This window comes from Capra hircus, chromosome 1 (genome assembly GCF_001704415.2).
Source record: "Capra hircus breed San Clemente chromosome 1, ASM170441v1, whole genome shotgun sequence".
In the NCBI taxonomy this organism is placed as follows: Eukaryota; Metazoa; Chordata; class Mammalia; order Artiodactyla; family Bovidae; genus Capra; species Capra hircus.
Genome location: NC_030808.1, coordinates 121,908,263 through 121,926,305, shown reverse-complemented (window position 1 = coordinate 121,926,305; position 18,043 = coordinate 121,908,263). Strand labels below are relative to the sequence as shown.

Genomic DNA, 18,043 nt, shown 5'->3' with positions numbered 1-18,043 from the left:
AAAAAGCAGTATTTTCAACTTCAGTTAACACACAGCATCAAAGCTAGGAAAAACTATAGTCCAAAAACTGATTACTGTGATTCGAACAGTACATTCTCTACTACAGTGGAAAAACTGAAAATCACTACAAGTATTTGTTTCCAAAAAAAAGCATTAGTTGCTCAGTCATGTCCAACTCTTTGTGACCCCATGGACTGCAGCCCACCAGGCTCCTCTGTCCCTGGGATTCTCCAGGCAAGAATAATGGAGTGGATTGCCATGCGCTTTACCGGTGATCTTCTGACCCAGGGATTGAACCTGGACCTCCTGAAATGCAGGCAGATTCTTTACCGTCTGAGCCACCAGGGAAGTTTAGAGTGGCTAACATCATCCCAGTAATACCATAATACTACATGGTCTCGAATACAAATGGATTTGTCTAACCCAGTGGTTCCCAATCCTGGGCAATTGTGTCCCTTGGAAGACATATGATTATTTTTCATTTTGAGACATATATCACATGCACACCTGAAGAAGGGTGCTCCGTATCCAATAGGTGGAGACGAAGGATGCAGCTAAACATTGTAAAATGCACTGAGTAGTCACGCACAATAAATATTATCTGATTCAAAATGTAAATAAGGCCTGGTCTAATCTATTTCTTCATGGCTAGCTGGGATATATTGGCAAAAATAAGGGGTTAGAGATAAGTATTCCTTAAACACCTCCTATTGAGTAAGCTAGACAACACAGAGTTCTGTAGTTTGCTTGATACTGACATAAAGTTTTCAATTAAGCAATTTTCAGTTGTAATATTTTAGAAAGAAAATGGAACACAATCCATGATTCTCCCTATGTCATCAAGCACTGAACCATCTATATATATTAGCTTACCACATCTACTTATACAGCAGTTCATAATCAAACTGTCTGCTGCTGCTAAGTCACTTCAGTCACGTCCGACTCTGTGAGATCCCATAGACGGCAGCCCGCCAGGCTCCCCCATCCCTGGGATTCTCCAGGCAAGAATACTGGAGTGGGTTGCCATTTCCTTCTCCAGTGCATGAAAGTGAAACGTGAAAGTGAAGTCGCTCAGTCGTGTCCAATTCTTCGCGACCCCATGGACTGCAGCCCACCAGGCTCCGCCGTCCATGGGGCTTTTCAGGCAAGAGTACTGGAGTGCGGTGCCGTCACCTTCTCAGCTCCACCTTTTAAGTCAATATATTTCTGAATTTATATGACTCTGAATTTCCCATGCCCACTCTCCAAAACCAGTCTTCAGATTTCAGTAGTGGGTTTTACGTGGTCACTTTCTGAAAAAAAGCATTCATATCTGAAATTTCCTTCTCTGATGTTACAATCCATTAAAACTTTACAGTCCACCTCCAGAAAACTTAAAAGTCAAATTAGGAAAGGAAGATGATTTTGAATGTAAACCTAAATGCAACCACAAAGAGATGCCTTCTATAAAAAGTAAGGAGTGCTGAGAATGAAGTGAAATAAAATATGCAAAGGCTGAAAAGTTCCCTCTAAAAGAAGCAAAACCCTTAGAGGTTATTTTCCAGTAAGTTTCGTTGGGTGTTTCAACAAAGAAAGTCATTTTCCTGGGAATTATTTTTTGTCTCCTTTTCCAAGTTTGCTGAAGGCATTTTCTTGTCTAGATGTTACACTAAAAGATAATTTTAAAGTAATGGAAAAATTTTAGTTAAAATTTAAAGGAACCACAAAGGGTTGAGAAACTCATTTTGAAGCCATCGCATATACCTGAGAAAAACAAAAGTATCCTGTAACTGACAAAAAAAATCTATCTGAATGCTAAAGTTTCTCAAGCTAACAAAGCAGGTACTGTTTGTTGTTTGGCAGGAATGTAGAAAGATGGGCAACTTACTCCACTGCAGTTTTCTGAAACACAGATGAAGACAAACATATTGCTTACATGGACTGATTGGGTTTTACACCAAATGTTCAGAATGTAGACCTAAAACAGAAATTTCTGTCCTTCTGCTTAAGTAAAATTCAAAAAGAGCCCTATTTACTCACCTACCATAAAAAGACAAAATGATCTTAATTTAAAAAAAAAGGCAGTACGGCAGAAGGACATTTAAATGCAAGATTTAATTTCAGAGAGCATTGAGTTAAGAGTACAAAAGTGGAAAAGCCCAAGGATATCGATGTGCAGTAAATGGATGCAAAGTATGCTTCCACTAACATGTGGTGAGGTTCGCTTTAATCTTGCTAAATGTAAAAAGTTGTGTTTTAGATGACCTTGACTGGGCTATAGACTGCAGTTCCAGCTTCTGAAAACAAGGAACGGCATCAGGCTTAGGGAGAATGTGCTTAAAGGCAAGAGAAGCGTCCCCTCCAAATCCCCAAGGAGGAAAGCTGCCGCCCGGAGGGAGGTATTGGGTAGCCAAGCCATCTTACTGAAAACAACCAAGGTTTTTGAGCGCTGTTTTTGGCAGGAGGTAGGTGTTACCGGCAGCTTCCTGGGGCGCTGGAAGGAATGTGTCACTATCAATCAGAAAGTACAGTGAGCCCCGTGTTTAGGTCACAGAGGGAGTACCGCCTCGTCCAGTAAGGATAAATCCTGCCAACTCCAGCAATAAAGGAGAAAGAAAAGTTGCAGGAAAGGTGTTGGCGCCCAGGGACCTTCAAACCCAAAAGGAAACCCCCAACTTGTGTTGCAGAAAACTGTGCGCTCTCGGGTTCCGGAGAATTCCAAGAGCCCATGAGGGCGGATGCTCGTACATTCCTCCCGGGACCAGCACCGCCCGAGCTCAGCTCTGGGGAAGACCTGGGCGGTGCTGGGAAGAAAGGACAGTCCGCCCCACCCACCTCGGTGGTCCTGGCGGAAAGACAGACTCGCTCCAAATCAACCTCCGCGGACCTGGGAGGGACGGGTCCCCCTCCACCTACTCGTCTGGCGGGCCCCAACGCGAAGGGCCAGCGGATGAATGAACCGCAAATCCGGCCCAGCCTCGCGGGACAGGGCGGCCCGCGGGAGCGCTCACCTGTGGGGATACTGGAGGGTTTCTCGGAGTCTGCACCTAGGCAGGGATTCCAGGGCTGGAGAACCAGCGCCACCACCAGCAGCAGCTGCTGCGTCTTCACAGTGCACCACCCCATCTTCGGCCCCTCGAGGGCCCGCGCGGGCTCCTGCACCCCAGCCGCCCGGCAGCGGCGCACTTCTCGCGAGAGCCGGGGACCCCTGGTCCGCCCCGGGTCGAGGACAGCAGGCGGGAGCCGGCGGCGGAGTGTGCGCGGGGGACCGACGGGCAGCAACGCGAGCGGGGCGGAGAGCAACGGGGGAAACTCGGCGGTCTGTGAAGCACAGGACGGCGGGCGCCGCGGGCGACTTATAGCTTCCCCGAGGGGGAGGCGACGGGGCGGGTTGCGCCCCGGCTATTGGCCGCCGGCTGACCCGCCGCGCCGCTGCGTGCACCGTGCGGTCGCCTTGGCTCGCCTGCCCCAGCCCCACGTCTGGGATTGTTTGCTCCACTCCGACCTATTTAAGGAGACGTCTGCGGCTACGTGTGGAGGCTCACGCAGAGCTTCTGGATGGTACCAGGAAGCTTGTAGTTCGGTTTGGGAGTGGGCCTGAGGAGGCGGGGAGGAGACGCCTGCAGTCTGGCCGGCGGGCGGCGCTCCCCGCTCCCTGCTCTGCGTTCCCCGTGACCCGAGCTTCCCGGTAGCCTCAGAGAGTGCGAATCTGTTCTCCTCTGGATTGAGATCCTACCCTCGGGTCAGAAGCGACTACAAATCTCGGTAATCTTGGCTGAGTGGGACCTCACCACGCGTTGAGCGCTGAAGATGTACACACCCACACTCTCACCCCACACCCCCGTTAACTCAGGCGAGTTTCTAAACCCTGTGAGAGAAAGGCCCTGTTTTTACTTTACTCTGTAAACAGAAAGTTTTTATTGTCCATTGAACGTTTCTTCTTCCTCTGCCCGCGCCAGGAGAGCCGTAGACTCTCTCCAGTAATGGCTTGTAAATCCTGCGGAATCAGAGTCCAGCATGTGTAACCTGGGGCTGTGCCTTACAAGATCCTCCTGCGGTCCACATGGAAAATTACTCCCAGAGATGTTGTCAGAGCCATCTCGCGGCTCCCTGGCGCGTCCTCCCTTGCTTCCAGTTTTGACTCATGTCTGAGCGAATTCCGTTTATTACTTCTCATCACTTTTCAGCTAGCCCAGTGTTTCATCTGTTAGGATGAGCAGGGGCAAAAGCACAAATAAGGTAAAAGCCTGACAATTTGCCTCATATATGTCATGACATGACCTACTTTATGGAGAAAAGAATCAGACCGGCAGTATGGCAATATTCCATCTTCCTAAAATAAGGTCGAGGGATGGGAGGGGGCTCGGGGGACTGACTTGAGCCAATACCCTTTCCAACTCTGAGCTTTTGAAGTTAAAAGAAAATTACTGGGCGGGGGAGGGGGGCGGATTTTTCACTATGATCACGTTGTGTCTGAAATTAGCATGATAGGTGGCGCGGAGGTTAAAGCGTCTGCCTGCAATGCGGGAGACCTGGGTTCGATCCCTGGGTCGGGAAGATCCCCTGGAGAAGGAAATGGCAACCCACTCCAGTATTCTTACCTGGAGAATCCCATGGACGGAGGAGCTTGGTGGGCTACAGTCCATGGGTCGCAAAGAGTCGGACACTACTGAGCGACTTCACTTCACTTTCACTAGATGAGTACTTGATTTTCACATTAAAAACAGGTGGAAAACCAGCAAAGAAATGATGCCGGGGTATGACACCTTAGAAAAAGAAGTATTTCCTGTGTCCAGATCTAAGAGCTGTTACTGTGTTTGTAACATTTGGTCTCAGTATTTTAAGAGGGAAATTGGAGAAAGTTCAGAGAAGAGTAACAATTAAAGAAATGGAAAGTATGACCTGAAAGAATAAAGTAAGGTTTGTTTAGCCTGAAGAAGAAAAGTCTAAAAAAGGGATTCCTTAATAACATCTTTCTGTGTCTGGCTAACGCCACTCCATAGAACTAGGCAGAAAGCAAACAGCATCAGTCCTCTGAATCTGAGGACTCTGCTGGAAACGACTGTTCTTTTGGCCAGATCTCAGTCTCCAGAATTGCAAACCTGTCTACTGCGCCTGAATTCTGCCAAACTCGGTGAACTTGATTCCTCACTTCCCTGGTTGTCTACTAGCTTCAAGAACATGCAATGGTTAGAACCTAGCTTTCTGTCCTCTCAATCCCTTTCTTGCCCCAATGCATACCTTCAGCCTCTCCACATCACAAGGGGTTCTCTGTTTCAACTGTGAAGTCCACCAATAATTGCAGGTTACTATGACATTCCTCCTCTACTGAGAATCACAAGGTCAGGACTATAGGACTTGTATAAAGGAAATGTTTCTTTGGGCTTTTCAAAATAGCCAGACACATTTATCGCTGTCTTGAGAGAGCCTCAATTCTGAAACCAAATCCTTCCTGCCTTCTTATATTTCCAGCTGTCTGCTGAACATTTCTACTTGGACATTCCACTGGCACAGACTCCAAATGTCTTTAACTCATGAAATCCAAATCCTACTCAATAGCTTCCTCATCTCTGTTAATGATACTGCTGCTCTTTAACTCACAAAGCTTCAGACATTTTCTATTTCTCTCCTCCCCCCATCTCCCTCCCCACAACACACAGAGCTAGACTCCTAATCCTGTCATTTTTTCCCATCACATTTTCTCTCCTCTGTTCCTTTCCATTGCCACTGCCACTTCACTAAGGCACTCCTAACTTTGCTAAACTGTTTCCTAACTGATCACCTCCCTCTAGATCCTTCCTCCTCCAGATATCATAGTTAGGTTCATCATATTCTGACATCCTTTTACTTATTTTATCCCAAAATTCAAAGATTTCAGAAGAAATTTGGACGCAAGCCACATCTCAACCTAGAATTCAAATTCTTTCACTATCAAACCTGATCACCTCTCCCTATAACCGATCTGGTTTGCTTTATTATCTCCTAAGTCAGATCAAAGACTATCATTTCTATTCTCTAGAGTTTGGGAAATAGTCACTTGGTTCTTCCAGAGGCAAACCCTGAGCCAAGTTTCAAGAACCAGCAATTTGTTGGAAGTTTCAAGGAAAACGGATAGTTGAAAGTGAAGTGACACAGGAAAGAGAATTAGCCAATAATAGGTACATTTTTAAATCTACTGCAGTAGGTCACCACAATCCCACAGAACTGGTATAAAGTACACCCCACAGAAATATCCTAGTCAAGGGGCAGAGAATGGAAGTATATATATTGGAAATATATGGAAATTATATATAATGGAAATATACTATATATATTAGCATATGCTAATACTCACCAGTAATTGATTAAGGGCTGGAAGCACTCATTCATTCTCAGACATCCCCAGCCTGCTATGCTCACAGGCACAACCGCTCCCCAAGAATGTTCAGGTCTTGGCCGTGAGAACTGAGGTTGGCATGCTTAGAAATCGTAAGGAGAATTGAGGAGAAATGGAGAAGCGGTAATAGCAACAGCATCTGCTCAGCCACCATGCCTTTGTTCATATTATCCCTCTGTTAAAAAACTCTTCTAAAATAGATGGCTAATGAGGATCTTCGTATAACATGTGTATATATTAGTCACTTCAGTTGTGTCTCTTTGCAACCCCATGGACTGTAGCCCACCAGGCTCCTTGGTACAGGTATACGGAATTCTCCAGGCAAGAATACTGGAGTGGATTGCTATGCCCTCTTCCAGGGGATCTTCCCAAGCCAGGGATCGAACTCAGATCTCCTGCATTGCAGGTGGACATTTTACCATCTGAGTCACAAGGAAAGCCTACTGTATAGCATAGGGAACTATAATGACCTATATGGGAAAAAAATCTAAAAGAAGAGTGGTTACATGATTCAGTGCACAGAAACTGACACAACATTGTAAATCAACTATGAAAGTGAAAAAGTGTCACTCAGCCGTATCCAACTCTTTATGACCCTATGGACTGCAGCCCACCAGGCTCCTCTGTCCATATAATTCTCCAGGCAAGAATACTGGTGTGGGTAGCCATTCTCTTCTCCAGGAGATCTTCCTGACTCAGGGATCAAACCCAGATCTCCTGCATTGCAGGCAGATTCTTTACAGTCTGGGCCAGCAGGGAAGCCCATACTCCAATAAAAATTAATTTTTTAAATTTAATTTAATTTTTTTTTTTTTAAAGAGAGAATGCTCTCAGGAGGAAAAAAAGGTTCTTCTCCACACCACTCTTATCTTCTTTCATTGGGCTAACTTCTGTCAGGCTCAGGTGACATCGCCTATGGAAAGCCCAATTTGAATGCCTTGTCCTATCTCAGGCTGGGTTAGGTATCCCTGCTCCACTCTTTTTAAAAATATCTATTTATTTGTTTAATTGAAGGGTAATTGCTTTACAGAATTTTGTTGGTTTCTGCTAAACATCAGCATGAATCAGCCACAGGTATGCATATGTCTCCTTGAAACTCCCTCCCATCTCCCACATTCCACTCCTCCAGGTTGTTACAGAGCCCCTGTTTGAGTTCCCTGAGTCATACAGCAAATTCTCATTGGCTATCTATTTAACATATGGTATTTTAAGTTTCCATGTTACTTTCTCCATACATCTCACTCTCACTTTCCTCCCCCTCACCCTGTGTCCATAAGTCTGCTATCTATGTCTGTGTCTCCATTGCTGCCCTGCAAATAATTCCATCACTACCATCTTTCTAGATTCCATATATATGTGTTAGTGTATGATGTTTATCTTTCTCTTTCTGACTTACTTCACTCTTTATAATAGACCCTAGGTTCATCCACCTCATTAGAATTGATTCAAATGCATTATTTTTTATGGCTGAGTAATATACCATCATATATATTGACCACAGCTTCTTTACCATTCATCTACCAATGGGCATCTAGGTTGCTTCAGTGTTCAAAGATATTGTAAATAGTGCTTCAGTGAATATTGGGGTATGTGTGACTTTTTAAATTTTGATTTATTCAGGGTATATGCCTAGTAGTGGGATGGCTCGCTTATCAGTCAGTCAGTTCAGTCGCTCAGTCGTGTCTGACTCTTTGCGACCCCATGAATCACAGTACGCCAGGCCTCCCTGTCCATCACCAACTCCCGGAGTTCAATCAGACTCACGTCCATTGAGTCTGAGATGCCATCCAGCCATCTCATCCTCTGTCATCCCCTTCTCCTCCTGCCCCCAATCCCTCCCAGCATCAGAGTCTTTTCCAACGAGTCAACTCTTCACATGAGGTGGCCAAAGTACTGGAGTTTCAGCTTTAGCATCATTACCTCCAAAGAACACCCAGGGCTGATTTCCTTCAGAATGGACTGGTTGGATCTCCTTGCAGTCCAAGGGACTCTCAGGAGTCTTCTCCAACACCACAGTTCAGAAGCATCAATTCTTTGGGAATCAGCTTTCTTCACAGTCCAACTCTCACATCCATACATGACCACTGGAAAAACCATAGCCTTGACTAGATGAATTTTTGTTGGCAAAGTAATGTCTGCTTTTGAATATGCTCTCTAGGTTGGTCATAAGTTTTCTTCCAAGGAGTAAGCGTCTTTTAATTTCATGGCTGCAGTCCATCTGCAGTGATTTTAGAGCCCAAAAAAATAAAGTCAGCCACTGTTTCCACTGTTTCCCCATCTACCAAATGCCATGATCTTAGTTTTCAGAATGTTGAGCTTTAAGCCAGCTTTTTCACTCTCCTCTTTCTCTCTCATCAAGAGGCTTTTTAGTTCCTCTTCACTTTCTGCCATAACGGTGGTGTCATCTGTGTATCTGAGGTTACTGATATTTCTCCCGGCAATCTTGATTCCAGCTTGTGCTTCATCCAGCCCAGCATTTCTCATGATGTACCCTGCACATAAGTTAAATGAGCAGGGTGACAATATACAGCCTTGATGTACTTCTTTTCCTATTTGGAATCAGTTTGTTGTTTCATGTCCAGTTCTAACTGTTGCTTCTTGACCTGCATACAAATTTCTCAAGAGGCAGGTCAGGTGGTCTGATATGGCAGTTTTATTCCTAGTTTTTTTTTTAAAAATCTCCATACTGTTTTCCATAATGGCTGTATCAATTTACATTCCCACCAACAGTGCAAGAGGGTTCCCTTTTCTCCACACCCTCTCCAGCATTTATTGTTTGTAGACTTTTTTAAAATTAATTTATTTTAATTGGAGGCTAATCAGTTTACTGTATTGTAGTGGTTTTTGCCAAACATTGACATGAATCAGCCATGGGTATGCATGTCTTCTCCATCCTGAACCCCTCTCCCACCTCCCTCCCCATCCCATCCCTTAGGGTTGTCCCAGTGCACCGGCTTTCAATGCCCTGTTTCATGCATCAAGCTTGGACTGGTGATCTGTTTCACATATGGTAATATACATGTTTCAATGCTATTCTCTCAAATCATTCCTCCCTCACTGTCTCCTACAGAGTCCAAAAGTCTGTTCTTTATATCTGTGCCTCTTTTGCTGTCTCACATATAGGGTCATCATTATGATCTTTCTAAATTCCATATATATGTGTTAATATAGTATATTGGTGTGTTTCTGACTTACTTCACTCCGTATAATAGGCTCCAGTTTCATCCATCTCATTAGAACTGATTCAAATTCATTCTTTTTAATAACTGTGTAATATTCCATTGTGTATATGTACCACAGCTTTCTTATCCATTCATCTTCCAATGGGACATCTAGGTTATTTCCATGTCCTAGCTATTGTAAACAGTGCTGCAATGAATACTGGGGTACACATGTCTCTTTCAATTCTTAATTTCCTCAGTGTGTATGCCCAGCAGTGAGATTGCTGGGTCATATGGAACTTCTATTTCCAGTTTTTTAAGGAATCTCCACGCTGTTCTCCATAGTGGCTGTACTAGTTTGCATTCCCACCAACAGTGTAAGAGGGTTCCCTTTTCTCCACACCCTCTCCAGCATTTATTGCTTGTACACTTTTGGATCATAGCCATTCTGACCGGCGTGAAATAGTACCTCATTGTGGTTTTGATTTGCATTTCTCTGATAATGAGTGATGTTGAGCATCTTTTCATGTGTTTGTTAGCCATCTGTATGTCTCCTTTGGAGAAATGTCTGTTTAGTTCTTTGGCCCATTTTTTGATTGGGTCATTTATTTTTCTGGAATTGAGCTGCAGGAGTTGCTTATATATTTTTGAGATTAATTATTTGTCAGTTGTGTCATTTGTTATTATTTTCTCCCATTATGAAAACTGTCTTTTCACCTTGCTTAGTTTCTTTCACTGTACAAAAGCTTTTAAGTTTAATTATGTCCCATTTGTTTGTTTTTGCTTGTATTTTCATTATTCCAGGAGGTGGGTCATAGAGGATCCTGCTGTGATTTATGATGTCAGAGAGTGTTTAGCTTGTGTTTTACTCTAGGAGTTTGATAGTTTCTGGTCTTACATTTAGATCTTTAATCCATTTTGAGTTTATTTTTGTGTATGGTGTTAGAAAATGTTCTAGTTTCATTCTTTTACAAGTGGTTGACCAGTTTTCCCAGCACCACTTGTTAAAGAGATTGTCTTTTCTCCATTGTATATTCTTGCCTTCTTTGTCAAAGATAAGTTGTCCATAGGTGCATGGATTTATCTCTGGGCTTTCTATTTTGTTCCATTGATCTATATTTCTGTCTTTGTGCCAGTACCATACTCCCTTGATGACTGTAGCTTTATAGTATCTTGATGACTGTTTGTAGACTTTTTGATGATATATGCTTTCTAACTCTTTAACCAAGTCCCCCTCATTTTTGACAGTCTTTTATAAGACAATTTGTTTATTGAGAATAGGATCTAATTTTTCTCCATTACTCTGCTTAGTACTGGCACATAGTAGCATGTATTCATTCATTCATCTGTTCATTCAAAACACACCTACTGTGTGCTTACTATGTTTAGGCACTGTTTGACATGCTGGTTAGAGATATATATCAGTGAAAGAACAAATAAATGTCCCTCCATGATGTAGCTTTTACCCTCATGTAAAGAAAGAGATAATAAGTGCATAATAGTGAAAAGTGTAAAAAGAAAATAAATAAGGAAAGGTAACTAAGAGGAACCAAGAAAAAGAAGGTAGACTGAAACTTTGAGGAGACGTCTTGGGGAGGCCTTGCTGAGATGATGCTTGAGCAAAGATTTGAAAATGGTGAGTGAGAGGTAGTCATGCTGTGTGAGGGAGCTATGTCTGGGAAGAAAAACAAGAACTGCAAAGACCCTGGGGCTAAAACTTATTAAAAGTGTTGGAACGGGGGGCAAGAAGAATTTTGCAGGAGTTCAGTAACTGTGAGTAAGGATAATAAGGGATGAAACCTACAAGGAGTAACAAGCAATGAATAAGACAGACAAACAGAATCAGACAGTGTGACACTGTAGAGCCTAGTATCAACTTTGGCCTTGAGAATGTTATGATAAGTGAAATGAGCCAGTCACAGAAGGACAAATACTGTGTGATTCCACTTATATCTAAAATAGTCAAAATCACAGAAGCAAAGAAGAGAATGGTGGTTTCCAGGGGCTGGGTCAAGACAGGAAGGCAGAACTACTGACATCAGGGGAGAAATTTCTGATTTGCAAGATGAGCAAGTTCTAAAGGTCTGCTGTACAGCATTGTTTCTGTAGATGATACTACACTGTTGTATACGCAAAAATCTGTTAAGAGGGTAGATTTCATGTTTCATGTTCTTACCACAATTGGAAGAGAGAGAGAGTGCATGCGCCACTTGGATGGCTGCAAGCAGAGCAGTGACAAGACTGGATATAGGTTCTGAAATGGATTGCAGATACTGAGTGAGACTAAACTAAGGGAAGTGGGTGGGAAAATAAATCACCAAGTGTGAAGACCAGTTTGGAGTCTAATGCAACAGTCCAGCAGATGATGCTGGTTTCAACTGGGTTGGTAACAGTAAAAGAAAGTTAGTTTCAAAGTCAATTTTTGATTGTAGAGCCAACAAAATTTAGTGGTTTGAACGTGGGTATAAGAGGGGAAAAAAGTAAGTCAAAGATATTTATTCAATGAATATTTGTTGAATGAATGAAAAGTCTTGGAAACACATATAATAGCCTTGGGAGTTGAAAGGCAGGGAGGGGTTAAATGAAATAGAGGAGGACGAAAAACAACCAGACAGCCAAGAAACTCTGAGAAGACAGACTCCTTACGGGGTGGAGGAGGAGTCTGCAAAAGGAAACTAATAAAGTTAGACAAACAGGAAAACATCTACATAAAAGAGACTTGGAAAAGGTCATTGATTTTTAGCACTGGGGATCTGAGTTTAATATCACACTTTAGATGGGGGCAGGAAAGACTGTAAGATACAAACTGGAAACAAGGATTTGGAGGACCTTGTGAAACGGAGCTTTCATTCTGTAACTCTTCAGCTAAATCAGAGCTTTCCTGCCCATGTCAGGGGTCTGCCTTTCTAATTGTAGAGGGAGTAAGTTGCCACCAGTCTGAAGGTACTGTCTATATGTGGTGGGTCCAGTTTGTGACTCAAGCCATTTTCTTTTTAAAATCTTCAAGCTGCAACTTGTGGGGAACAATTTCCAAAGTGACTTTTTCAAGAGCTGGAAATCCAAACAAAACCCATATGAGAAAAAAAGTGAGTTGCTTAACACATGGTAAGCAAAATAGATTTCTTCATCCAACAAAAACAATTATGTATCACAGGGGAAATGTGCCTGGGTTATCTTCTGAAGGTTTTTACTCCTCTGGCTTCAAAAACCCTTTATTTTGAATCCTGGTTCTCATTCAGCACTTCTAGACAAAGTACCATTTAAAAAAAAACTTCATTATATGTTTTAGACATCTGAGCATGATTTTATAGAATCTTCTCTTGGCAGATATGACTTGTGAAATCCTCGTACCTAGCAGAATGATGTCAGATGTAAAACTAAATGCAGCCAGATTCAAAGCTGGGAGCGCTGGCCAGGATAGTAAAGTGAGCCAGAAAGCATGCAAGTATTCCAAAGATGATCCTACCAGATGTTTTGTGACTAGTCACACTGATTGGGACAGAGCTATCTAGGCCGTGAGTCACCCTCCAAGATCAGCAGCAAAAGTCTGTGGCTTCTGCATTCAGCCTTCCAAACATATTTTACCAGTTTTAAGCTATGACATAGGGAACTCCAGAATGACATTAATTATGATTAACCACAGCATAGTGTCAAAAATTTCTCCTTCAACAATTTCTCATGATTTCTCATGGTCCTTCATTCTCCTTCTTCTCAGGACATTTTCACCCTTTTCTCTGGAATCATCTCTGTCCAGAAGCAGATTTGCCCTAAAGCCAATAAAGTTCAGATGTCAATGTTCCTCAGTTGCAAAGGCCTCTGTGAGTGTTAGGAGTGGCTGGGGATTGTACAGTATCTGAGGCTGTGAAGAAAGCCAGTTTATCAGGAATAATTACTAAGAAAGCATTTCTCAGAAACTGTCCAAGGAGATCTTAGGAGGCTCAAGCCCTAAGAATCCAGTAAATTGTTAGGTTGTTAGGTTTTCTTTTCTTATTCTAAATAAGTATTTACTTATCTTATTTTATACTTGTAACTCTAATATCTTTTTTTAAATGATTCCTAAAATGACATAAACCTTAGGCATCATTAAACCTTAACTCACTTCCTTTTCCTATCCTTTGAATGTAGCCCCAATCCTTTCCGTAAGTATTGACACTATAAGGAGTCTAGTCAAAAATTAACAATTCCTGGGCTCAGCACCAAAGTGGATCTTCCTTAGTCAACTCTGAATGTATGCTCTGCTCAGTTTCTTATAATGGTATGGTTACTTTAGAGGCTTCCCAGGCAGCACAAAGCTAGTTGGGGTGATGGAATTCCAGCTGAGCTATTTCAGATCCAAAAGATAATGCTGTTAAAGTGCTGTACTCAATATGCCAGCAAATTTGGAAAACTCAACTGTGGCCACAGGACTGGAAAAGTTCAGTTTTCATTCCAATCCCAAAGAAAGGCAATGCAAAGAAAGTTTAAACTACCAGACAACTGTGCTCATTTCACATGCTAGCAACATAATGCTAAAAAATCCTTCAAGCTAGACTTCAACAATGTGTGAACTGAGAACTTCCAGATGTACAAGCTGGACTTAGAAAAGGCAGAGAAACCAGAGATCAAATTGCCAACATTCATTGGATCATAGAGAAAGCAAGGGAATTCTACTTCTGCTTCATTGACTACGTGAAAGCCTTTGCCTATGTGGATCACAAACTGTGGAAAATTCTTAAAGAAATGGGAATATCAGACCACCCTACCTGTCTCCAGAGAAACCTGTACGCTGGTCAAGAAACAATAGTTAGAATCAGACATGGAACAACAGACTGGTTCCAAATTGGAAAAGGAGTACATCAAGGCTATATATTGTCCCCTTGCTTATTTAACTTACATTCAGAGTACATCATGTGAAATGCCAGGCTGAATGAAGCAAAAGCTAGAATCAAGATTTCCAGGAGAAATATAAATAACCTTGGATATGCAGATGACACCACCCTGAAGGCAGAAAACAAAGAACTAAAGAGCTTCTTCATGAGAGTGACAGAGGAGAGTGAAACTCAACATTCAAAAACTAAGGTTATGGCATCTGGTCCCATCATTTCATGGCAAATAGATGGGGAAACAATGGAAACAGTGACAGACTTTATTTTCTTGGACTCCAAAATCACTATGGACAACAAAGAAATTTAAAAATGCTTGCTCCTTGGAAGAAAATCTGTGACAAACCTAGGCAGCATGTTAAAAAACAGAGACATCACCTTGCTGACAAAGGTCCATATAGTCAAAGCTATGGTGTTTTTCCAGTAGTCAGGTACAGATATGAGAGTTGGATCATAAAGAAGGCTCAGTGCTGAAGAATTGATGTTTTGACTTACGGTGTTGGAGAAGACTCTTGAGATTCCACTGGACAGCAAGGAGGTCAAACCAGTCAATCCTAAAGGAAATCAACCCTGTCAATCCCAAAGAAAATCAACCCTGAATATTCACTGGAAAGACTGCTGCTGAAGGTGAAGCTCCAATACTTTGGCTACCTGATACAAAGAACTGACTCATTGGAAAAGACTCTCATGCTGTTAAAAGATTGAAGGCAAGAGGAGAAGGAGGTGACAAAAGATGAGACGCTTGGATAGCATCACCGACACAATGGACATGAATTTGAACAAACTCTAGGAGATAGTGAAGAGCAGGGAAGCCTGGCATGCTTCCGTTCATGGGTTGGCAAAGAGTCAGCCACAACTTAGTGACTGAATAACAACAGGTGGCACAGTAGTAAAGAATCCATCTGCCAATTCAGGAGACGCAAGAGATGTAGTTTTGATTCCTGGGTCAGGAAGATCCCCTGGAGAAGGAAATGGCAACTTGCTCCAATGTTCCTGCCTGAAAAATTCCATAGACAGAGGAGCCTGGCATTCTACAGTCCATTGTTAATGTTACACCTTAGCTCAGACATCTTAGTCTTTATCTTGGTTCCCTATCTGATAGCCTACTTCATCTCAGAAAGAGATTTTTCCTTGTAGTCTCATATATCGCCAGAGAAAAGAGTTCTGTAGCTTCTTCCCCAACCTCTGAACCTTCTCAAGGCCTCTAGCTGGCATTATCTTAGCACCCACTATTGTTTGCGTCTTTATGCGCCCTGACCTACCACAGCTAGTCTGCTGTAATCATCTCTGTTCTGGCAGAACTGTTTTTGATAGAATGCAACTAGCATACATTGATTACAAGGTTTTAATTCAACAGAATACTAAGTTAAATAACTGAATAATAATGTCATTTGGTGCAGTCTCCAAGAATGCTAATTTGAAATGAAGCAGAGCCTAACTAAGAAAATAAACAGATCCATCACACAATAAAACAGATGTACCTCTAATATTAGATGTCATAAAAAGAACAGGGAGCAAATAGAAAATTATAAAGCTTTTGTCTTAGAAAAATGGATATTATTTAGAAACAGGTCATGAAAGTGCTAGTACTATTTTTAATCTATCATTCCTGAAATCTGAAAATGAATTTTTTGACATACACTAAGGAAATATTTTTGCAACAAAACTAAGAAGAAGGAAAATTTACTGTAAAGGTTGTAGCAGTAGAGAAGAGCACACCATGCCCAGTCTGAACGCAGCACCAAGAATTATATGTATTGTCTTTGAGCATTTTCCATTACAGGTTTCCAAAAGGGATGGTTTTCATCAGATATAATTTTCTGTACTATAGACACCGATCACAATTCACAGAGCCTCTTCATACTTTTTGAAGTTAGCCATAATGATCATGTAGCCCATTTGCTGACTTCTTCTGAGTCTCTTTGAATCTTATGTGAAATGTTCAGTGAACTCCCTGCAGGTAGCCATTTGGTGACTGCCCTCTAATTTATCTTTTACTTCAATCACAGTGTTTTTCTTAATTGCTGCTCTAGTGTTACTTTTTTTCCTCAGCGGTTAATATGACTCTTAAAAATCACAATTTAGAAATAACTAACACCAATTTTAGCCCAAAGTGAAAACACTATTTAGGTGCAAAGGATTGTGGGTAATTTCTACGTTGTAGGTATAGACTATAAATGGCAAATAATCATTTAAAGAACACATTTTTAAACAAGAATTGAATTTCTTCCTTAAAAATTTAAAAATCTCTGAAATTTAGAAATATTATATCAATTACTCTGTTTCCATTTTAATTCTTCAGCTATTCAGTAATTGCCTAAATCAAAAGAAGTAAATGTTACTAGTATCCACACAGAAAAACTGCCCCAAATTAATCACAAAGGAAAAAATCTCATTTTCTCTTTATTTCACCCATGATTTCCTTAAAGTCGGTTTACAGTGGTTCAGCTATTCATTCAGCAAATAGTTACTGTGCAGACACAATGTCTTCAGCGTTCCAAGATGAATCAGACAATTCTCTCACTTTGAATACCTCCATGCCTGTGTAAATCACTGTGCTAAATAGTAAAATAAATCATATTGTATGTTTCTGTAGTCTAAAATATATCTAAATTAAAATTTAATAAAGGAAAAATTAACATTCTGATTTTGGGGGTTTACATTATTTTGTATATCTTAATTTCCCAAATCAAGCAATATTTTAAATTCTCTAGAGATAATATATTTTCATCATTTTTAAGAATAAAGTGTGTTGATTTTGGTAGATAGCCAAATAACAGAAGTATGAAGTATTATGTGTTTTCATGTTTCTTTTGACCACATCAATTCACAATATCAGTCTTCTTGGAAAGTATACTGTAGACCAAGGAAATCATTTGTTTTTGATAATTCAGTTACCAAAAGAGAAAAAGTTACCAAAAAATGCCATTTTTTATTTCAAAAATAAAGCAATGAAAATTGTTAGGGTTTTAATGTAGTCTTCATTCTTGACTAGGAGGGCATGTCACCTAACTTTTGTATACCCTAATTGCTTTCTCTGTCACAAAATTTTAATTTTTAAAGTATGCCTTGAAGATACTGATAATATGGCATTATGTTTAACTCTTTGACTCAAGCCAACCTGGTTTCCAATCCTACTTCTACCACTTGAAAGTGAAGTCGCTCAGTCGTGTCCGACTCTTTGCGACCCCATGGACTGTAGCCTATCAGGGTCCTCTGTCCATGGGATTTTCCAGGCAAGAGAGCTGGAGTGGATTGCCATTTCCTTCTCCAGGGGATCTTCCCGACCCAGGAATCGAACCTGGGTCTCCCGCATTGTAGGCAGACGCTTTACAGTCTGAGCCACCAGGGAAGCCGGCACCTGTGAAAACTTGACTGGTTTTTTAATCTCAGTTTGGCTAAATTAAAGAGAATTTACTATCAAATATCAAAAAGGTATCCAGAAGTAAGGAGATCCCTGGGCACAGCCTCTCTCCCTTCTTTTTTTTTTTTTTTCTGATGTTCTTGACACGCCCAGTTCGATTCTTGGGCTAGTAATAACACATATGCAGGAGTTCTGGGGACTACATTGACAGGAAGATATCCAGACAAAGAAAGGAAGCAGCTTTTTTTCATGTCTTTGTCCAAAAGCTGCTCCCCTCACCTGACAACAACAAAAAATATAT

The 18,043-nt window shown here is 41.6% G+C and overlaps 1 protein-coding gene across 2 annotated transcripts in view; it reads right to left on the bottom strand.

Moving 5' to 3' along the window:
• Positions 1-4,267, bottom strand: part of PLOD2 (procollagen-lysine,2-oxoglutarate 5-dioxygenase 2) — a 118,859-nt gene extending 114,592 nt beyond the window's left edge. For both annotated transcript variants that reach the window (XM_018049191.1, XM_018049202.1), the window contains exon 1: positions 2,991-4,267. In XM_018049191.1, coding sequence (XP_017904680.1) covers positions 2,991-3,105 — 115 coding nt within the window. In that variant the 5' untranslated portion in view covers positions 3,106-4,267. The remainder of the gene's footprint in view (positions 1-2,990) is intronic.